This window comes from Amia ocellicauda, chromosome 8, assembly GCF_036373705.1.
Source record: "Amia ocellicauda isolate fAmiCal2 chromosome 8, fAmiCal2.hap1, whole genome shotgun sequence".
Classification (NCBI taxonomy): Eukaryota; Metazoa; Chordata; class Actinopteri; order Amiiformes; family Amiidae; genus Amia; species Amia ocellicauda.
The window spans coordinates 18,369,522-18,393,531 of NC_089857.1; the positions used below are offsets into that span (position 1 = coordinate 18,369,522).

Consider the following 24,010-nt stretch of genomic DNA (forward strand, 5'->3'; position numbering starts at 1 on the left):
CTGCCTTAATCACAACAATCATTACAAAATAACCCCAAATAATATGCGCAATTTGTGTATACAATTTTTGAGTCCGTTTTTCAATTAACCAAAGTAAATGTTTTATTGGGAGTAATTACAGTACGACTGAATTCGGATTACTTTGTATCTTCACATGTTGCGATTGTGTTTCACACCTATGCGAGCACCTGAGAGAGTAATTGTTGATTCCTTGTTGACCATTGTGACGTATTGTGTGAGGACTAGCCCCTCACCTAGACAGATGTCGCTCAGAAGGAAACAAACAGATGGAAGTGTATCAAAGCTTCCAAATACCGTCTTTGTGGAGGCATGGTCTTGGCTCCACAGATGTTCAGTGGAACACACAGCTAAGTGGGCCACGTGGGAGCAGTGCGGATCTCCAGAGATAAGGGCAGGTGGCTGTTTACAACAGGTCTCTCTTCCTAATTAAAACGCAGTCTATTGAGGCTTCCATTGCTTTATTAGGGCTTTGGGTAGCAGGTGGGTTTTGTTCAAAATGCAGGAATCCATGGTATGGATAAGGTTTCGTTTTTGGTCTTAAGCCTGCAACATTAATATTCTCCATACACATTTAAAAGAGTGGACCAAATTACTCTTCTTTGTGGTTGTTTTGTGCAAGTTTGTAATAATTAAGTGCCTTGTTGTTAGTGTGTTTGTGTTCCATTGGTACAGTTTTAAGTTGAATAGTTTGCAAAAAGAGTATGAAAATAGAACTAAGTAAATGTTTATTTAGCCACAGGTGTTATTAATGCAAGATAATTTACAAAAAGGAAGAAAGAATAGGTCTATGCAGTGAGTGGCATTTTCAAGTTTGTTAATTTAAACTTCTGTTGCTGTTGTGTTGCTCTTTTTTTTTTTTTTTCTCTTCGCTCTCTGTAATGATGTGCTAATGGGGCAAGGTAATTATCTGGATGGAGCTCCCTGATTTGTTTACAAAAACTATACTGTAAAACTGACAGCACTATAGAACTATTGTTTTGTCAGGGTGAGATTGAGTCTTTTAAGGCTTTTAAAAATATAAATATGGAGGGCTGAGCTGTAGTTGACCTAACTATGTTCAAAATGGACCAAAACACACCTGGTTGGGTAAAGCTTTTCAGGTGAGAATAGCTGAGTTGCTCTGTGACATTAACCTCTACCTGAGATTGTAAACAGGATGCAAACCCAGTGGGAATTCCAGCTATTTGTTTTACATCTGCACTAAGGTGATGCAATAGGTCTCCAAATTGTTAGATTATTATTATTATTTTAATAAAACTAAGATTCTTAATTGTCAAGCAGTATGGCATGAAATGGGTTAGCATTTGATAAATGCTAAATTGTCAATGAGGTTTTGTTTATTTTTTCATTAAAATCAAGAAGTATGTCTATAATTTAGACCAGGATTAAATCTTCAACCTTTCTGCCAATTGCAGATAAAGTCCTTGATAATGATAAAGCAAGATGCCTATGGCAAACAAAAGGCAGCCTTGTTTTTAATTTGAGATTATTATGTGTTCATTTTTTATTTATTTATTTATTACAGGCTTTCATTAATAAATATATTAAACATTTAATGCATCAAATAGATATTAAACTAAACTTGTCCAGGTTTCAGGTATTTGGTTCAATATTTGGTTCATAATAGACTATAAGGGAGAAGTGTTAATTAAGTAGGTGATTCCATCTTAAGTGCACCACATTCTCTTCCAAGATCTTTTAATAAGTTTAACTCCTTCTTTTTTATTTTTTGTGTTGCACCACATTGATGTGTGATTATTCCCTTAATTGAGAACAGGTTTCAGATAGATATTAAAATGACTGTTATAGCCTTTCATTATAAATCTGAGGTTTGTTTATTTCCGAAGAATTGCAGGACACCTTTTTTTTTTTTTAAGCTTTTTAATGATTAACCAATTTTTATGGCCTCTATGGGAGATACTGTAGTGGAAGCTCATGTACAGAGCTCAAGCTGACAGCAACTCGGAGTAAAGTGCATCCTTCCTGGAGTTCAGTTTGGTCTTCACTGGTGTTATATTGACATTTTAATACCAAGGGGTAGAACCAAATTTTGATTTAAAGATGAACCGCATGTTCCTCTGTAGCTTCATTTGAATCCATCCTGGTGTTCTGCATCTCACTCCACCCGCGCTTGAGAGTGAGCCAGTTTTCTAGCTCAGAACCATCTGGAAATCTGTGAAAGTGTGAAGAAAATCTGTTGACTTGATCACTCTTGCACAGCTAATGGTGTGCAGTGTGCATTTTGAAATAGTTTTACAATCTCACAAATGTCATGGATAATTCATGGGCATCCTTGCTCTGTTCTGCTCTCTTACACGTGATATTGACGACTGAGATAGTGAAAAGACAGGAAACATCTAGCTGCATCAGAACATGCCAAAGAGCTATGAAAGGTCAGCAGGACCTAAATGCAAAAACACTGTAATACAATGAAAAAAATACCATGTTATAAACATGTATGGTTTTCACAGCTAAGTGTTGCACGATTGTATATGTCTACATAAATGCTTTGGATCCTGAAATAATCCTGCAGTATTAGAGTTGTACAGTAATTTAGTTTTAGCAGCCAAAACACCTACACAAATTGAATTTCTCTGAAGTTAGTAGATGTAGTTTATCACTGCTGGAGCTGTAACAAAAGTTCAGCTGTTTTCCATAGGTCATGAATTGTGAATGGATGTTGCAAATCTGGAAAATCTGTACAATCACATTTTGAAATGTAACAGCTAACTACTTTTATAAATTAGGCCAAAAGGGAAGACTTAATATAAGCTGCTTATTTCCCAATTATGTATGATATCTTTTTACCTTAGGGAATAATCAGGAGAATGTTATTTTCAGTTCTGTACGAGCAAAATTTTAAGAGGGAGAGTCAGGAATATTTCAGGTATGTTTGTGCAGTAAGACCATTTTAAATGTGACTTGCCTAGGTGTGAGCCAAATAAATAAATAAATACAAAGGTATCTTGCAGTTTCAGGGAGACCTATATTGTGGTGTTTGTAGAAGATAAATGTTGTACTGTAGATTCCTGGATTTGTTTTATTTTCAACTGGAAAAAAAAAATATATATTTATTTGCAGATGTTCTTGACCGTGCTTTCCCTCTCCAGTTTGAAGCTCTGTTGACTAAGTGACCTTCTGTCACACGCATGTTTGCAGTGGAATCACTTGACATAGCTTACACTTGGGAGCACTGTCAGGCAAAGTGAATGTTTATGGGTGGGTGTGTCTGACTGTTTAATTAGCCAGATTAAAAAGGTTCTTTGTCAAACAAGCATATGTTGCTCCTGGCACACCTGACAGCTACATTAGACAAGCCCGACGACACAGAGTTTTGCTATCAGTGAAAGTGCTGAAGACACGTACTGGCAGTTTACAAAGCATTTTGCTCCTGTGTAAAATGCACTGTCCACTTCTTCTACTCCACATAATCTCACCTTTTCATAACTATGCTGAAGTAAGTAAAAATCATGATTAACCTGAATAAATGTCAATGGAAATGCCAAAGTCTCTGATCATGATTATTCCATGTAATAACATTGAAGAGAATAAAGGTCCTCACATGAATATAGACCTGTTTTAATTTAAATACTGTACTTTTATGTCCAAGGAGTTCTAATGTTTGCTGATGCTGTTTCGTAATATGTTTAATCATACCCTTCAATGTTTGTAGCTATGTACTGTCCATTTTCTTTTCACCGTGTGATAAGATAACTGTTGCCTGTTTTTCACTGCTAAGTGTAACTGTGAATTATTTTCTTTATTTTCTCAGTTGATTTGAAACTTGCAACTTGCAATTTTTTTAGTGCCTGCAATTCACTATAATTAACTGAACAAAGAGTGCTGATATGTACACAGTATAACAAATAAATATCATAAAGGAAATGCATATCAAGGGATGACAAACCCCTTCTGTATTTAATATTAAGATGTAATTAGATGGAATGTAGGAAGTGAAAGTACACCTCCACGATAATTAAACATATATGTGTATAGCACATCTTATTTACATCTTTATTGACATTTTGACATGGATTTTGCTGTGCCAGTGGAACTCCCACTCTGGGCAGTTAACAGTATTCCAACACACATTGTCACAAATTACCTTTTTTTTTTTTTTTTTTTTTGTACTCGGTTGGACAGAATGTTTACTAAATACATATAAAAGCGCTGCTTGAAAAAAATATATATACAGTGATTCACTATCTAACGTTGTTGCCAAATCAAATGCTGACCATATTGGAGGAGATATGCTAACGTTTCTGTTTTGCCTGGTTAAAGTACAAGATTATGCTGAGTGTCAGTGTTGCCTGTTGCCCCCCTGACAGACACCATGCAGACATCGGAGGCTGGCTCAGACACAACGTCGACAGTCACCCTTCAGACCACAGTGGCAGCACAGCCGGCAGTGCCAACGCAAGTGGTGCAGCAGGTTCCTGTGCAGCAGCAGGTAGGGCACTCAGGATTGAAAGACGAGCCATAAGTGGCTCTTCTACTGAACCCCTTTCACAGGAGTAACACCTTGGATATCTTCTGCACATCCTCTGAGTGTTGATGTCATCACATGTAGAACAGCTAAGGTTAGGGTTAGAGATCATGTTTTTCTTCAGAGCCCTTACCTCAACCCTACTTTGATTTCCTATCTCTAACCCTGCCCCTAGTATGGGCCCGAGCCCAGGCCCTAACCTTAGCTGTTATGAATGTGATCAACATCAAAACAGGAAGTGCATGAGATATTCAGGTGATACTGCTGCATTAGTCATACATTCATTCATTAGGACTGTGTGTCAGTTATTGGAAAGTGTTCCCCTTTTCCTTGACTATTTATGTAAACATGTAACTTAGTACTCAGTATTGTGCCAATAAGATATGAAAATGCTAAGTTCATTAAACGCATATAACAACTGCTTTTTGATGTATTCTGTGCAGCAGCCGGCCAGTGAAGGTGTTTTTCCCTGTTTGTTTCAGGTGCAGGCAGTGCAACAGGTTCAGCATGTGTACCCAGCACAGGTACAATACGTTGAGGAGAACAATGCTGTTTACACCAATGGGACCATGTAAGTTCAACTGCCTTTTTGCCTTAGAAAGATTTTCTAGACTTGTTCATTAACTCCAGCTCATTTGCCAAAACAATATTTTTTTTTTCTTCATTCCTTATATTTCTGCTTTTCATACTGTTGCTGTCTCATGCTAGATCACAACTGGAAATGTTTACTTCTTGAAACAGGAAGCAACATCTTCTCTGGAATGGAAATCATTATTCATTTTATTTTTGTATACAAGACAAACCATTTTACTCCGATGTTTTTGCACCTGTTGTTTTTATTTTATTTTTAAACTTACTATTAGTTGCCCTTTAAAGTGTCCTCTATGAGCACATGGACTGAGGTCTCATTTAATGTCTTATGTGATTAATTTGTATCAAGGTCTTCTCTTTTACTGGTATCCTGAATGTCGATTTATGACTCATCACCCCCCCCCCCCATTTAAGTTCAAAGTGAGAATGCGTTTAATTGTTGGTCAAAGATAATAATAATAATAATAATAATCACATATTTCTTTCACAGTAAACCCTGTTAGACACTTTAGGTTTTTTAATGTATTTCATCTGAGAGCTCAGATAATTCCCAAGTTGAGGATCATTTATTACTTCCGTTCTTAAGAAGAGCTTTACCACTGAACAAAGGAAATAAACAATATGCTTAGCTTTTGCATTGCGTAAAGGAACATGGAGTGCTTACCTGTAATCCCCATGGGTCAAATTCTATGGCACACACAGGGTTAAAATTAACGTGGCAGCCGAGGGTTAACAAAAATGGATGCTGTTGGGAACTATCGAAAAAGTATTTTTTGAGAGAATGTTTTCACAACATACTCTGCTGTTCCTTAAAGAACTTTTGCTGGCACACTGACCTTAATGTACATCTTAGCTTTGTCATCTGCTCTTTTGGTGATTATAGTTTGTGAAGTACCGATGTGTCAGCAAAACGAGCTAGTAAATAAAGTAGTATTAAAGCTCATGCCAGAAGTGTGAGTGGCCATCAGGGAATGACCCTGGAGTGAGTAGAAGTGCTAGCACTTGTGAAATTACAATGTCATCTCAGATTGTGGCCCCAAGGACAGAATGTGGCAGGATATGCGTCTCAAAGATGTTTTTTCTCATCCTTCTTCTCCTGTTAATCTCCTGCTGATGTTTTCTTGTAATTAACTGTGAAAGCAAATGGAGGCACTATGACCAGGTGTTGAGCAAGGTAGCAGAATTAAGAAATGTTGTGCTCTCACATTAAACCTTGTCCGGGTGCTCTGCATGTCACAACAATTTATGAACCATTCCCTCAAGTATTGTCTAGATCTGCAAGTGTATTTCTATATATGGTATATCACAGTCAGAGAATGTCCCAAACTGCTTGTGTGCAATGCTCATTTGAAGCTTTGTTTTTATGAAGAAGAAGATATCTATGAAATTAGAGGAAAAATGTCTCATGCAGTGTGGCTTTCAAATACTATTGAAGCCCATTGGTACTTGCTAATGTATAAATAGAATGGAAAAGGCCTGAAAGAGAAACCATTGCCAAAGCTTAACTAAAAGGAACAAAGCTTAATGGATCACTTGGCAAATATTGTAATTAGATTTCTGCTTACAATTTAGAATCTTGAAAACATTCTAAAGGTACTAAGAATAATTCAATGTGAATTCTCTGTAGTTGCCAAACCATTTTAGTGCATTATAAATATAGTGCAGACACACTTTAATTTTAATGGGATCTCCAAATGCAAAGCAAACATAAAAGAAAGACATATTAAGGCCAATCCCTGAATCTGAACATTTGAAAATCAACATAAAATGATTTTGTTAGCGGCAGAAATAATTTGTTAATGTTAACTTTAAGAGTAATTATTGTGTATTTGCAACTTTGGCATCAAGTACAGACTTGTTTACGGTATGTCATTAAACTAGTAGCATTTGGTGTTCTCGTGACAGAGGAGGCTTTTGTTGGGTACTGTCAGGTATCACTCAAAATGTTGGCGATTCTGTTAAAAACTTGGTTCTAATCACTACCAAGGGGTTATGACATACAGATGGGTGACAAATTAAAGCAAAAACCTGAATAAATGAGGAACATAACGAATGCAGATGCCTCCAAAGAGGTGTACTGCATGATACAATTAAGCAATTAACATCCTATTTATAAAAATTGACTGCTCAACTGGCTAGTGTTCTCGATAAATGGGTGAGTGCATGTGTGGCGAACACCGAGAAAACTGCTTGACCCCTACAGTGAGGGGGTCCGGAGGCTCTGTAATGCTGTGGGGGGCATTTTCCTGGCATGGTTTGGGTCCACTTGTCCTCTTAGAGGGAAGGGTCACTGCAAATCATTACAAAGTTATTCTGAGTGATCACCTTTATCCTATGGTGAAACATTTCTATCCTGATGGGAGTGGTCTCTTCCAGGATGACAATGCCCCATCCACAGGGCACGAGGGCTCACTGAATGGTGTGAATCATATGCTATGGCCTTTACAGTCACCAGATCTCAACCCAATTGAACACCTTGAGATTGAGATTTTGGACCAACGTGTTAGACAGCACTCTCCACCAGCATCATCAAAACACCAAATGAGAGAATATCTTTTGGAAGAATAGTGTTCATCCCTCCAGTAGAGTTCAGAGACTCATGGAATCTTTGCCAAGAGCATTGAACCTGTTCTGGTGGCTCGTGGTGCCCCAACACCTTACTGAAACACTTTATGTTGGTTTTTCCTTTAATTTGTCACCCGTCTGTATATATATACACACACACACATATATGCACTCACCTAAAGGATTATTAGGAACACCTGTTCAATTTCTCATTAATGCAATTATCTAATCAACCAATCACATGGCAGTTGCTTCAATGCATTTATGGGTGTGGTCCTGGTCAAGACAATCTCCTGAACTCCAAACTGAATGTCTGAATGGGAAAGAAAGGTGATTTAAGCAATTTTGAGCGTGGCATGGTTGTTGGTGCCAGACGGGCCGGTCTGAGTATTTCACAATCTGCTCAGTTACTGGGATTTTCACGCACAACCATTTCTAGGGTTTACAAAGAATGGTGTGAAAAGGGAAAAACGTCCAGTATGCGGCAGTCCTGTGGGCGAAAATGCCTTGTTGATGCTAGAGGTCAGAGGAGAATGGGCCGACTGATTCAAGCTGATAGAAGAGCAACTTTGACTGAAATAACCACTCGTTACAACCAAGGTATGCAGCAAAGCATTTGTGAAGCCACAACACGTACAACCTTGAGGCGGATGGGCTACAACAGCAGAAGACCCCACCGGGTACCACTCATCTCCACTACAAATAGGAAAAAGAGGCTACAATTTGCACAAGCTCACCAAAATTGGACAGTTGAAGACTGGAAAAATGTTGCCTGGTCTGATGAGTCTCGATTTCAGATGGTAGAGTCAGAATTTGGTTTAAACAGAATGAGAACATGGATCCATCATGCCTTGTAACCACTGTGCAGGCTGGTGGTGGTGGTGTAATGGTGTGGGGGATGTTTTCTTGGCACACTTTAGGCCCCTTAGTGCCAAGTGCATCGTTTAAATGCCACGGCCTACCTGAGCATTGTTTCTGACCATGTCCATCCCTTTATGACCACCATGTACCCATCCTCTGATGGCTACTTCCAGCAGGATAATGCACCATGTCACAAAGGTCGAATCATTTCAAATTGGTTTCTTGAACATGACAATGAGTTCACTGTACTAAACTGGCCCCCACAGTCACCAGATCTCAACCCAATAGAGCATCTTTGGGATGTGGTGGAACGGGAGCTTCGTGCCCTGGATGTGCATCCCACAAATCTCCATCAACTGCAAGATGCTATCCTATCAATATGGGCCAACATTTCTAAAGAATGCTTTCAGCACCTTGTTGAATAAATGCCACGTAGAATTAAGGCAGTTCTGAAGGCGAAAGGGGTCAAACACAGTATTAGTATGGTGTTCCTAATAATCCTTTAGGTGAGTGTGTGTGTGTGTGTGTATATATATATATATATATATATATATATAATATCCACAGAAGCAAGCAACACAATTTTGTGTGAGCAAAAACTGAAATGATTTTAAAATCCCTTATGGTTAGTACTTTGTTCACCACATACATCAAATAAACCACTATCCTTATCAGCCTTTTTGCCTTCTTAAAATGTGTGTAGATATTCTGTGTTTCTGAATTGTCAGAAGACAATTATCACTCTATCAAGGCACAGTACTTTAAAATGGTTTGGCAATGAATATAAAGACAGGGAATCTCATCTGACAATTTGCCACCTTTTAATGGATTCCTCCCCATTTTAAGTGATATTTGACAGCCGAAAACCTGCTTGAAGGGCAAATTCATAACTGCTTTTTAGAGAAACATGTCACTCCGCTCTCAATGGTTTACATGACTGAATACAGCTCCATTAGGAGGTGAGTTATCATTTTGTGTTTCGGTCCGCAGTCGGACGTACTCGTACTCGGAGGCGCAGATGTACAGCCAGAACACTGGAGGGAGCTACTTCGATACCCAGGGGAGTTCATCTCAGGTGACGACGGTGGTGTCCTCTCACAGCATGGGGGCCGGGGGCATTCCCATGGGCGTGGCAGGGGGACAGATCATCAGCAGCTCCGGGGCCTACCTCATCGGTAACTCCATGGAGAACTCCCCCCACCCCACCACCCAAACCACCCGGGCGTCTCCTGCAACCGTAAGTCCCCTCTCTCCACCTATGAACACAGAATTGTACAACCACAGTAAGATGCAGGAGAATAGTCCAGTTGGTTACTCTGAATAATTTGATTCAGTCATAATAAATAATAACAATTGCAATGATTTGTAAATTGTAGAAACAGGAAGAACACTCTAATTCTAATCATAATTTAACCTACCAAGAGCAGAGGGAAATCAAAACATATCGTAGGTCCTTTTTTCTTACACAAATAATACTTGCACATTTGATGTTACACTGTTCCTCTATACATCTAACTACCACATACACTTACAGGTTAGGCATGATCAGAACGGTTAGTCACATATTAAAATAGGCCCTACAATGTATGCATCTGTTGCTGTCTTGGGCCAGGTGGGAAAAAAAAAAAAAAAATCAGATTGTACTTGCTGTAGTAAGTGTAGTTGTTTGTTATTATGTGGTGTTTTACTTTTTAACAGTCCACGGAACGATTATGAACGAAAAACCCAATTCTAAATAATGCAGTACATGTCTGCTTTTACTCCCCAGCCCCATTAGCTATCACATGTTGAAATTAAAAGAACTCTTTCAAAATGGATTTCCAATGAAGAACATTATTTACTTTACAGGCTTTGTTTTGCTTCAATGCCATTAGCTTTTCAGAACTGATGCACTACGTTACATTTGGTTTTATGCTTTTGACATTTTAATTAAGAACTGCAGTTATCCAATTTGAATAACACTGCAGCTTTTCTTCATCTGAGTCGAACATCTTTCTAATTTACACTATTTACTACCTTTTATTTACTGCCGTATGTTGTTTTTTGTTTTTTTGCCTTTTAAAGATCATTATTTTTTATTTACAATCTATGGAGCATGTTCTACCACAAAAATAATAGTCTAATCTCAATCAAGCAGCAGGTAAAAATGAAAAGATCAATGTAAAACATTTGTGCTGGTTTGAATTTGATTTGATTTATTCCTGGTCTAATACAATCTGCAGTTTAAATGTGTTTTATTATGCTTTAAAAATGCAATTTAGACAAAGATTTACAGATTTGACCGAAATTAGTGTGATGAATGTGTAACGATAACTCCAGTTGGTTTACAATGTCACAAACTGTTCAACTTAATTTGTATCCGTCAGTGAGCATCCCACCATTTTCAAAGGTGCTTACATTTATGTTAAAAAGGGAAAAATACAAAAATAACTGCATAGAGATTTCCACACACATCTTGGCAGGGTTATGTATTTCACATTTCCAAAATAATTGTAATGTACAGCAATAAGATAATTGGTGTTCCTGGGGGCATGGATAGCAACTGTAATGAGTAGTTTTACCCATAAAAAGGGTCTATTGAGAGATCATCAAAGATTAAAGGAAAAAACATTATTTTTTGGGCATGAGGTTTGTACCTATAATTCAGATTTAGTGGTGTTCATCAGTAACACAAAGCTTTAATTGGATCAAGAAAACTTGTCTTCTAAGCCTACTAGTTCTAGTTTATTGAGTCATTAGTGTGAACATAACATTATTACAGAAGTAAAAGTTCTCTTATAATCACTAGATGGCACCAATATCCTGCATTCATAATGCATTTTGTAATTGCTTATCCTTGGACTGTGTTACATTCATTGTAACTATACACGATAACTGAACAATGATGTTAAAACTGAATATTTACCCTCCCCAGATTTTGGATTTTTATCTATTTAATTCCAGTAATAATAAGAATATAATTATAATAATGAATCACTAGTAGACACAACTGAACTATGATATATTGGTTCTCAAACCTACATAAAAGTGGGATCTTGTCATCTGAAAATGAAAGATGAAAGTGCGATTTACATTGCTGTATTATGTTTTTCTATTTATAAACCACATCTGTTGGTATGATAATTAATTGCATGTAATTCTTAAGGCAGGTCATGATGGAACAGCTTTGAATTTGAATCACTGCGATTGCTATGCCATGAACATTAGTGCTATAGTCATGAAGACATATGAAGATTGAGTATTTGTACATTGTGATATTCAACAAGGATAGATGCCTTTTATACACCAATTAAATGCATTTAAAGTAATTGTGTTCTGCTCATTGGGCAATTTTTTTTACAATTTTTTAGAATTGTTTTTTGTCTTTGCTTGGTTTAATTATTTATAATCGGAACATAGGAACATCACAAAGATTAGAAATGAGAAAAGGTCATCCAGGTCACTTAGCTTGTTTGGTTGCTTGCAGCTAATCAATCGTAGGATTTCATGTAGGCAGTTTCTGGAATTATCCCAGCAAATTGGCTTTAAGAACATACTGTAACATAATGATGCAAATCCAACTGGGTGTCTCTGAGGGACCAGTGATGCCTTTGAAGAACTATTCACAGAGAGGAATTACTGTTCACCCAACAATTGGAATTACATCAATAGATTGTGAACATGATTTTGTTCATTGGGTAAACTGTTACAACAGAGGCAGTGTTGAGTAGATCTTGCATTAACACCCTTGTGCAGGTCAGGCCAGAGCCGGGGCACATGCCAATTTGTGATGCTGTTCTTTTGTCATGAATATTTTATCAATTCTGAAAACAAAGCCTCGTAAATTGAATTCACTTATATTAAGTCACGAAGATAAAATATTATGACTATGGAATGTTATTCGTAGAGTGAAATGGTGAATCTTGCATTCTGTATCATTGTGTGCAATACAAGTAATGAGGTTTTTAACAAGAACTAGCAGTTAATGATATCAGTATTGATCTGTCCAATATGTGATGAAGATGACCATTGTTTGATGACTTGCTCAGAAATTGTTCAGGCTTCATTCCTCCCACACGGCTTTTCTCTTCGCTCATGTTATATACTTTTACTGAGTATAATGTGTAATTTGTTCTATTGTTCTATTTGTATATCTTTAACAGAAGACAAACATTTGTATCCTTATACTCAACCTACTGTGGATAGTTGAACAGGAGAATGAAAAATGTTGTGTTTTATTATGTGTTTTACATTCAAGCTATACTTGTTGTTTTGCTGTCAGTTGTGTTCACAAAGACTGGCTGGGTCCCCTTAGTGTCTGTAGGCTTTTGTGAGAGATCTATAATAAGGTATTAATGTGGTTTCATTGGGTGCATTGACAGTGCAGTGAAACCTAACTGCCCTCTGCTGGACAGAAAGAGGCTGTGCTATTTTGGTATGACTTTTGGAACTTCATCTCAGAGACACTTAAATGTATTTTCTGTAGGAAAACACATTGGTATCAATAGCTTCAAAAATGTTCTGAAACTACTACTAAAAATGAAGGATCCATCTGAAATGATTTAACTTGCACTATATTTAAAGCAACTGAGAATATTGGAACTAGTCCAATATCTTTCTCAGATCCTTTGTTATGGAAATTGATATTACATACTCAATATAACTATAGTGGACATCTACGTATTAAATGTCATACCAGAATATGAAACAGAAGGAAGCATGGGATATATATGTGATCCATAGTGTCACATCGATAAGACTGACATTTGTAATTTAAACCAATTTGCTTAAATCACTTTTTTTAGGTTTTTGTTTTTTGTTAATATGGGTTTTCTTGAAAATCAATAACAATATCGGGACTGTTATCAAATGTAATTATATTGATTTACAATTTCAACATTTAAAAATCTCAAACAGCTCTCCTGTCTTGCTGTGCATTGTTCTGAGTGAACGGTCTCTGCTCTGCTGGTTTCTGCATATGATTTTTTGGGGGAGGTTGCTTTGTTGGCAATTCTGATTTAGTATGTCTGCCAATCTTTTAAATTCTTCTGGTTTCTGTGTCATCCTTTGTTGCTACCTTGTCTTCAGCTGTTATTTTTTTCTTCCTTTTTTATTTTTGTTGTGCGATCTGTCAGATTGAAATGGCGATTGAGACGCTCCAAAAGTCTGAAGGCTTATCCACTCAGAGAAGCTCTCTCCTCAACAGCCATGTAAGTTGCTTTTTCCCCCAAATTAGTCACTTTGGTTTCTGCAATGCACTTTCCATGCTGCTTCCTAATATGCTTCTGCTGCCCTAACAAGCTTCTATCTTTTCTTTATGATATCATAATTTGTGCGTACTTTTTATCCCTCAGCCTTTCACTTTCCAGATCACTCAGTTAAAGCTGAGTGCTGTACTGATGCTCTCCTATGATTAAATATATATATATTTTTTTTCTTTCTTCCCATGTTTGAGAACTTGATCAGTAATAAATGATGGCTGACTCCTTGATAGATATTATAGTTCTCATAATGCAAGAAGACTGGTTTAGGTGCAGAGGGACAAATTAATCAATTTAACTTGCTTCCCGTAAAACAGCGAGAGTCTGTGCTCAGGATAATCACTTATATGTTCAAGGGATGCCACACATTTTCTGGTAAAAGTTTAATCAAATTAGACCATTATTTAAGGCATTACTATTATTTTTATTTGTTTAAATGTTATACTGTTGTAGAAATGTACATCCATAAATGGAGCAATCCAAATGAGGTCACTATATCTTCCTAAGTTTAAAAGCTTGCATATCCTGCCAGTCACTGTGTCAGAACCAATGAGGATCATGGGGTGAGATTTATAGGATGAGCATTAAATTAAACTACACTGTGAATGCAGCAAGGCCCATTTCAAATTGAGTAGCCTAACCAGGGAACACCAAATGAAGCACTGGAGACTGCAGCGATGGAATTGAACACGTCTCTTGAAATGTATGGCCAAATTTTCAAATGGAGTCCTCTGCATCAGAGGGCTTTGATTGTCCTTGTGTCTTTGTTTCTTGAATAAGAGAGCTATCAAACTTGTGGTGGGGTGAATCTATATTGGATCATATGTTAACTGGCCGTTGGATCTTAGATCATTTCCAACTCTAGTATTACTTTAAAATGTACCTAGGCCAACAGGATTATGTGTTCTGCATGAGTATTCAAAGCAACGCCATGTTTACACAAACACCTGTTCAGGGTGACCTCACTGATATGATTTATACAATAAGACTTTAGACCAGACATATACAGTGCATCCGGAAAGTATTCACAGCGCTTCACTTTTTCCACATGTTACAGCCTTATTCCAAAATGGATTAAATTCATTATTTTCCTCAAAATTCTACAAACAATACCCCACAATGACAACATGAAAGAAGTTTGTTTGAAATCTTTGCAAATGTATTAAAAATAAAAAAACAACAAAAGCACATGTACATAAGTATTCACAGCCTTTGCCATGACACTCAAAATTGGGTTCAGGTGCATCCTGTTTCCACTGATCATCCTTGAGATGACTTGATGGGAGTCCACCTGTGGTAAATTCAGTTGATTGGACATGATTTGGAAAGGCACACACCTGTCTATATAAGGTCCCACAGTTAACAGTGCATGTCAGAGCACAAACCAAGCCATGAAGTCCAAGGAATTGTCTGTAGACCTCCAAGACAGGATTGTATGGAGGCACAGATCTGGGGAAGGGTACAGAAACATTTCTGCAGCATTGAAGGTCCCAATGAGCACAGTGGCCTCCATCATCCGTAAATGGAAGAAGTTTGGAACCACCAGGACTCTTCCTAGAGCTGGCCGCCCGGCCAAAGTGAGCGATCGGGGGAGAAGGGCCTTAGTCAGGGAGGTGACCAAGAATGCGATGGTCACTCTGACAGAGCTCCAGCGTGTCTCTGTGGAGAGAAGAGAACCTTCCAGAAGAACAACCATCTCTGCAGCACTCCACCAATCAGGCCTGTATGGTAGAGTGGCCAGACGGAAGCCACTCCTCCGTTAAAGGCACATGACAGCCCGCCTGGAGTTTGCCAAAAGGCACCTGAAGGACTCTCAGACCATGAGAAACAAAATTCTCTGGCATCCTTGATGAAAACCTGCTCCAGAGCGCTCTGGACCTCAGACTGGGGCGAAGGTTCCAACAGGACAACGACCCTAAGCATACAACCAAGATAACAAAGCAGTGGCTACAGGACAACTCTGTGAATGTCCTTGAGTGGCCCAGACTTGAACCCGATTGAACATCTCTGGAGAGATCTGAAAATGGCTGTGCACCGACGCTCCCCATCCAAATCCATTTTGGAATAAGGCTGTAACAACAAAATGTGGAAAAAGTGAAGCGCTGTGAATACTTTCCAGATGCACTGTAAAACCATTAGCAGTGATTCAAACAGTCATCATTCTTTACATTTCTCTCTATTGTGGTAATTTTGGTTTAATCTAGTCAGTTAATGTTGCAAACTTGTTTTATGCAATGCCATGGTTTGTGAAGGATCGTCTGTGTGATGTATGTAATTGTACTTTTAGTCAGAATTATTTAATTATCCATGTGTATTATCCACAATTCTATGGCACGCCAAACTAACTTGATTGGGTGAAATTTGAATGGATATCTTAACTTTGGTGTTGGATGGGGTTGGTGTTCAGGCTGGGGTTTGGCCTTAAAATGGGTCAGGAAACTAACTGATGTAGTACAGTTTTTTTCTCTCATTTAGCACTGTGATGCTATATCACAATTTGGCATATGTTGGTTATTATTTAGGTGTTAGGTTTATGTTAGTTGAGTGTTTACAATTAAGTCAAACTTTCACGTACGGTCCGTAGGTATCGCACACCAATCTTTGATTAATTCTAGCAGGAATATATGAAAGAGACCTCTCATTCATTCTTCTTCATTTATTTGTTTATTTTATTGCTCTTATGTGTGACTGTTCAAAACTCCCATGGCACACCTGTTAATGGTGGATGGCACACAGATGGGCCACGGAGCACCGATGGGGAAACAATGCTGCTCTAGAGGGCAGAATTAATGTTTGTTGCCTCTTTGGGTTCACAGCTCCAGTGGCTGCTGGACAATTACGAGACAGCGGAGGGAGTCAGCCTTCCACGCAGCACCTTGTACAACCATTACCTGCGCCACTGCCAGGAGCAGAAGCTCGACCCCGTTAACGCTGCCTCCTTTGGCAAACTCATCCGCTCCATCTTCATGGGGCTGCGGACAAGGAGACTGGGGACCAGGTGGGTACAGGGTACTCTGCCTGCTCCAGTCTGAGAGCTGATGCAACACAAACTCAACATTTTTAGCTGATAGTCACAGATGTTCAGTTCAGCAAATGGGTTTAATGTTTGCTTGTGCTCTTGCAAACAGAGGCAACTCCAAGTACCATTACTATGGGATCCGTGTGAAACCAGACTCGCCTCTGAACCGGCTACAGGAGGATATGCAGTACATGGCCCTCAGACAGCAGCCTGTGCAGCAGAAACAGAGGTGAGGCCCACGCACTCTGCCACACCCTACTGTCTTGGCCCGGGGCCTGAATGTAGGAGGGAGTCACAGATAATAGTAACGCAGGGCAGAATATATTGACCTCATGAGTGAGGTATGCAGTAGGCTGCTTGGTATGAAAGTCAGTGAAATCTTTTAATATTTACTTTGAAAAACTGCAGATATTTATATGTAGCAGTATTTTTTTATGTATATTGTATAAGGCCTTTGACGAATCAAATGTTTAATTGAAATGCCCAGTGAAAATTATGACAAACAACATTGTGGCAACCCTGGGGAAAACAGTACTCTGAACTCATGTGATACGAAATACAAAATGTTTGTTTTATAGGCAAGGTGGTGATTGGTTTTTGCAGCTCTGTTTCAGACAAAGAAACAATTATTCCCATGTTAACTTTGATCTTCAGCCTGCCCTGCATGCAGCCCGCGACTCTGAATGTTTATAGATTATTTCTTCTGTTTAAATAAATGAGTCAGCCTGACTTTTGATAAGTAGGCTATGAACTGAAAATGCCTGAGTTGTGTGTGATGTGATTGGGTCTCACTGTGTGCTAGGTACAAGCCTGTGCAGAAAGTGGATGGCATGGGAGACAGCTTTGCAGGGAGCGGCCAGCACACACCCACAGCAGCAGAGCAGACTGTCATTGCCCAGAGCCAGCATCACCAGCAGTTCCTGGGTGAGCACAGATAGACATTACTAAACAATCAGTTGGGGGATCTCAGATAGACATTACAAAAAATCTGTAATATTTCAGGTGGAAAAAAAGCACAAGACATGCAATATAGCATAATGTCTGACATTAATTAGAACAGGTACGTGCACCTGCATCCCATAATGCATCAGAGCCCATTTGTTTCTGAAGCTTTTCAATGTGGCTACCATGTAATGTCTGACATTATTTAGGAATCTTTTATTTCAGAAAGGCCCAAAGTCGGTAAAGTTGTAAAAGTTGTTGTTCACTAAAGTAATTGCAACTAATTCCACCCTGTCACAGCAGACACAAAATAAGGCCCCCAGGAAAATTGTGATGCATCTGGTTCCTGATTTGAGGCATTACATTTTCACTACAGTGTAACTTTTTTCATACAGAGGTAAAGGTTACAGCTTTTACTGTCGGTTTTATTAATGAATTGTCCTTCTCACCCCATACACAGATGCCTCTCGAGCGCTTCCTGATTTCATAGAGCTTGACCTTGGCGATACAATTCTTGACATCATCACTCCTGAAGACATCAAGACCCTTCAGACCCTTTATAGGGAGCACTGCGAGGTAAGGCAGGCTTCTCAAGCCAATAGGGGATAACGTTTTTTTGGCAGAGGTTATTCCTCAACTAATACTCTACTCTACTTTAATACCTAAAAATCACGATTAGCCACGAACACAGTGGTACCTGTTAGAGTGGGGTGTTTAAAAAAAAACACTTAGAAAAGCTTAGTAGCTGTGTTCATACAGAAACTGTGGGCAACCCTCTGTCTCAGATGCTCTACTGGTTGTCATTTTGAGAGACCCAGGACCAGCAAATGTGACGTACAATGATTTGGCAGTGAGCAGATGTGTTAGAAAACCTCATGGCTTGTGTTAGATCACACCAAGTGTAAGCAAATAGCAGGACAACCTTTTAAAGCAGCCAATATCATTACAAATGAGTTTGAGTGTGAATGTGAATGCCGCTGGATAAAGGCATCTCCTCCCTCATGTGTAACAGGCAATCCTCGATGTGGTAGTGAATCTCCAGTTCAGCCTCATCGAGAAGCTCTGGCAGACCTTCTGGCGTTACTCTCCTTCTGCCACAGTGGAGGGTGCTACCATCACTGAGAACAGGTGTGTGCATCTGCATCCCATAATACATCAGAGCCCATTGTTTCTGAAGCTTTTCAAGGTGGCTACCATATGCGTTTGGCCTTGAGTGAGGTTTGTCTCTTCCTTTTTAGCGTCGTAGCTTTTTAACAGAGCAAAGTATCTTCTAAAGTCTCTTTTAATTTGTAATTCATGTTAGCCTAATACTTATAAAGGCTAACTTGATTCTTGCTGATGTTTATGCGGTTTTGTAAATGGGTTTTCGTTCTTGTCCTTTCAGCGGTGTCAGTGAAATCGAAGGCAGGCTGCCAAAATCCAAGCTGATTTTGCTGTGCAAGAACGAGACTGTCCTGAAGTGGATGTGTAATTGCGACCATGTGATGTACCAAGCTCTTGTGGAAATATTAATCCCTGATGTACTTAGACCTATACCTAGTAAGACAATTTTGTATAATCTAAATTAATTATGTAGTACAATCATCAGCACTTGGGGGTTATAAAGTTAACCTCCTCTTCTGATATTGTAGACTCCCCCTGGCTTTGCTTTAAGAGGCGTAGTATAATTTATTGTGCGTCATTTGAAAAATAAATCCTCTATATTTTTATATATTGTGACAAGTCGTAGTTGTATTATTATTATTTTTTTTACAAAGAAGGGTCTAATACAATACATTCTAATAAACACTACAAGTAATCATTTGGAAGTAGCAGCCGTTGTCACTGCTTCCTGGATTCAAAATTTGTGTTTGTGTGTCAGAATGGATAACAGTCCTCGTGAAGATATTTATGAGGACTTTGTTTCTCCTTCTATTAGGAAAACGACTGCTATAGGCTTTTTTGTTTGTTTGTTTTTGTGAAGGACAGGACTGGCTAGCCAATTTTTGTTAACAGTAAATTTAACAAAATGTTGTAGTGCAGCTGTTGTAGAAAATCAGATTTTGGCCTGATATTGCGTTTTTTTGGCGCAGACTGCTCATTAAAAGTGTTTGCATGATATGAGAAAATAAACTTTTAAATATTCAGTGAAATAAACATATTTAAATGTGCAAGTAACACTAAAATAATTAGGCAGTCACACAAATGACCTCCGCAGTTTTACAACCTTCCTGGTAGAAGGAGGACGCATTCATCTGCCATTGAATTTGTGAGAGAGCTCCAATTATATATAATCTCCAATTATATTATTATTATTTTCGAACATTTGTGTAATTGGGAGTAGGTTGCATGTTGCCTAATACACAAATACAATGTTCCGACTTCTTGAATAGAAAGAATTACAAGAGGGAATGTTGAATAAGTTCTTCCACAATCCAGGCACTTATAAACTGTATCACAACAAGATAAATCAATACATTCCTGTTCACCTCACATTATTTTTTTCTGCTCGGTTTTCCCAGGTGCCTTGACCCAAGCCATCCGCAATTTTGCAAAAAGCCTTGAAAGCTGGCTCAACAATGCCATGAACAATATTCCACAGAAAATGATTCAAACCAAGGTAATTGGTTTAAATTTGATGGATGCCACAAACCTTTGATACCTCCGACACAAATACCTGTGTTTTTCTGTATTCAAACTAAACTGCTATGCTTCATTATATTTGTTCTAATGATAAAACTAACATTATTATGGGAATCATTGGTACACCATGAATAAAATAACTTTTCTGCTACCTTTCACTTCCCTTGTAGTGACATTTTTCAAATATTTTAGGCAAAGAACAAAAGGTTTGATCGTAATTAATACAGAACTCTTACGATATTGTAAATCTAGTACACAGGGATAGTAAAGTCATACTTTTTGTTTCAGAAGTTTATAGTGTACAATATTGGAGTATATTTCCTCACCAGCTATGCATCATTTATTTTGTAGTGTTATATTTGGAATAAAAATAATTACAGCTTCAGAGGTGGGAAGAGAGAGATGGAAGCAATGTTGTGAAAGGGCCACTGTAGGTATATCAAAGGGCTGCTTTTGAATGAATTGGAAGGCCTGGTAAAGTACACAAGAATCCCTGTCTTAAGTAGCAAGGAGAGACATCTGCCTTGTGAAAATGAGTTTCACACGCCCAGTCATCACAGCTGTCATTAATAAGCCGGGAGATCAACCTCGTCCTCTGGGACCCAGAATACAGGCAACGTCAATAGGTTCCTTAGATGAGAAAAGGTTTCTGTCAATTGCCGTTTAGTCCTTTTTTCTTTTTTAATGTGGTTAGCTCGGGAGAAGGTGAAATCTGAAATTGGACTGATGGAACTAATCAAATAAAAATTGATTTAATAAAGGAAACCTCCGAAATGAATGGTTCAGCCTGAATGGAAGCTCTTTTGCTCTCCCCTAAGGTTGCTGCTGTTAGTGCCTTTGCCCAGACCTTGCGGAGGTACACCTCCCTGAACCACCTGGCCCAGGCCGCCCGCGCCGTGCTGCAGAACACCTCGCAGATCAACCAGATGCTCAGTGACCTCAACCGCGTGGACTTCGCCAATGTACAGGTAGGGCAGTCGGGAGCAGCTCCCAAGGGACTGAGTCCAGTACTGTCATGAATGGAAAATCATGTGCCTTCTGCCAGAATTTCCATTTCTACACATGATGTTTCCTGCATGTGTATCATAAGATGTACATGTATTACAGCTCCTGGCTCAAATGTATTTATTGCGTGATATTATTTTTGATATTATTATGTGACAGTTTTTTAAAGGTTTGAAGAGGGGAGTAAAATAAATGCTACAAATACAAAGGACCAGTATTACCCTGGTCTCTAAAATGCCTCTTTTCACTCTGTTCTTGTCTTTCATTTTTCTGTAAGGAACAATCCTAGTTCTGGAGAACCACAGTTTACCAGGATGTTTTCCATTGAAGTAATTTGACGTAAAGTACATCGTAGAAGCAGATTTGAGTCAACCACTGCTGACCTACTTTGCTTAAACTGACAAAATCATACATTTGCTACAAGTCTTAAGTTTATTAATGAATCATTACCTATAAATCCCATGTTTCTGATCGATGTACAAAACGCAAAGCCTTTAAGTGCCTTAAAAATGGCACATCACGAGATGTGCGTCAAAACTCATCATGTAATGGAAATTTACAGAGGAACTGATCAATGTATAACTGGCCGCTGTGTGGGAAATTTGATGATGATGTTTGCCCCTTCTAGGAGCAGGCTTCTTGGGTATGCCAGTGTGAAGAAAACGTGGTGCAAAGACTGGAGCAGGACTTCAAGATGACCCTCCAGCAGCAGAGCACTCTGGAACAGTGGGCAGCCTGGCTGGACAACGTGGTCAGCCAGGTGCTGAAGCCTTACGAAGGGAGGCCCAGTTTCCCCAAAGCTGCTCGCCAGTTCCTCTTGAAGTGGTCCTTCTACAGGTAATCAAATTCATACTGAATACATACTGCTCCCCCCAGATCTCAATTATACTTTATACCCTGAGGATAAATATTCAGTGTGAATTGTTATGTTAGATCACATAGTTTCACTAGCTTTCTCAGATAAATGGAGCCCACTTAAAACCAACTTCAAATTCTGAATCTGTTTTATTACAATTAAAACTGGTGGGTAAATAAGGATTCTTACTTTATGATTACAAGAAGTTGAAGCATAGGGTTTTAAAGTAATCATGGGAGCAGTGCAGACAGTTTCTCTGTGTTGTAATCGGTTTTGATGAGGATAAATGTTATTGTATTCCAGTTCCATGGTGATTCGGGACCTCACTTTACGGAGTGCTGCTAGTTTTGGTTCATTTCATCTCATTCGCCTCCTCTATGATGAGTACATGTTTTATTTGGTGGAGCATCGTGTTGCACATGCAACAGGGGAGACACCCATAGCTGTAATGGGAGAGGTAAGGAAAGTCTTGTGCTGTATTATTGGCACTTTTTTATTTTCCCAAGACCATAATGAACTTCGCTATATTAAAAACTGTGTCCTCGGGAGATTCAAATGTGAAGTAATTTTATTTTTGAAACCAGCTATCTCACGACTTTCCTAATTAAGTCTCATGTTTGATAAATCTGTCTGACTGATTCAAGCAAGGCCCCACTGGACATAAGTTATTAGTTTAGCGCAAGCATTTTGATAATGGGGTTCCCAAGAGGAAATAAAAATACAAAGGGATTCAGTCGACCCACAATGACCAGTATTACTTGTATGGTCAGAAGATTTTCAGTCACTTAAGGGAAAAATTAAAATGTTCCGACAGTAGACTTAGAATTATAGTTATACTTCAAGCAGTTCCCTTTTTAATATAAAAATCCAATCAATCTCTGTACATGCAAAGAGGGATTTGTAGGTCATGCCTGAAAAATCTGAACTAACATTTTGTTATCAAACTTAATGGCTCTTTTATGCTTGTGTAGTGCCTTAATTATCATCCAAAGAGATATTATCTCTGCTTTGTCTAGTTTAATTAAACAATAGTAATATTCTGTTTGTGTCAGCAAGACATCTGTGCTACTTTATAAATAGTCATGTGAATATTGCTGTGGAACCCTCTGTTCTCAAGCCAGCTATTAATACACCATTGCTGACTACAACCTGTCTCCACAGCAACAGTTTACCCTAAATGTAGCGCATTTGGTCAAAGCTGTCAATTATTTATAAATAACGGTTAATCAGGAATTACCAGCCCATGTTTCTGTTCATACCTCTGTAACAGGATTAGGTTTATTATCAGAATAGATTTAATGTCAAGTTATGCCATTTCTTGTACAGTTCTCTCTTCATCCCTCTTTTTTATTGACCATTTACATGCAACCTTGAACTGAGCTTTTCATTGTTCACCATTTTTAAACTGCTGACACATAATTATTTGAATAAATGCATGCCATTATGAACTTCAGATTCAAGTCCTGTGAATGAGGTGCAATGTGCAATAATGCTTTCTTACATTTTGTTTCTTCTGAAGTTTGATGATCTCAATTCCATGTCGCCTACAAATATTGTAAAAGGTAAGCTACACTTTCGTTTTTTTTTTAATTATTATTATTATTATTAAATGCATGAGGTTTAAATTTCAATAGTGACTTGGTAAACTGTGGTTCTAAGAAAGTCAGAGCAACTTTGAGTAGCATTTGTTTTTATTTAAACACCATTTGATATTACAATAATAATAATGCGTTTCAATCAATAGCATAATATAGCACATAACTTTAAATGTGGGTTTAAATCAATTAAATGTTTTCCCTTAA

The 24,010-nt window shown here is 38.4% G+C and overlaps 1 protein-coding gene across 1 annotated transcript in view; it reads left to right on the forward strand.

The window, feature by feature from the left end:
* rfx3 (regulatory factor X, 3 (influences HLA class II expression)) overlaps nucleotides 1-24,010 on the forward strand; it is a 46,376-nt gene that overhangs the window by 11,847 nt on the left and 10,519 nt on the right. Inside the window, exons 2-16 of the mRNA XM_066712246.1 lie at nucleotides 4,350-4,471; nucleotides 4,990-5,078; nucleotides 9,515-9,761; nucleotides 13,639-13,713; nucleotides 16,581-16,762; nucleotides 16,893-17,012; nucleotides 17,586-17,707; nucleotides 18,186-18,301; nucleotides 18,738-18,853; nucleotides 19,110-19,264; nucleotides 20,227-20,324; nucleotides 21,166-21,315; nucleotides 21,981-22,189; nucleotides 22,512-22,665; nucleotides 23,728-23,770. Coding sequence (XP_066568343.1) covers nucleotides 4,355-4,471; nucleotides 4,990-5,078; nucleotides 9,515-9,761; nucleotides 13,639-13,713; nucleotides 16,581-16,762; nucleotides 16,893-17,012; nucleotides 17,586-17,707; nucleotides 18,186-18,301; nucleotides 18,738-18,853; nucleotides 19,110-19,264; nucleotides 20,227-20,324; nucleotides 21,166-21,315; nucleotides 21,981-22,189; nucleotides 22,512-22,665; nucleotides 23,728-23,770 — 1,993 coding nt within the window. The 5' untranslated portion in view covers nucleotides 4,350-4,354. The remainder of the gene's footprint in view (nucleotides 1-4,349; nucleotides 4,472-4,989; nucleotides 5,079-9,514; nucleotides 9,762-13,638; nucleotides 13,714-16,580; nucleotides 16,763-16,892; nucleotides 17,013-17,585; nucleotides 17,708-18,185; nucleotides 18,302-18,737; nucleotides 18,854-19,109; nucleotides 19,265-20,226; nucleotides 20,325-21,165; nucleotides 21,316-21,980; nucleotides 22,190-22,511; nucleotides 22,666-23,727; nucleotides 23,771-24,010) is intronic.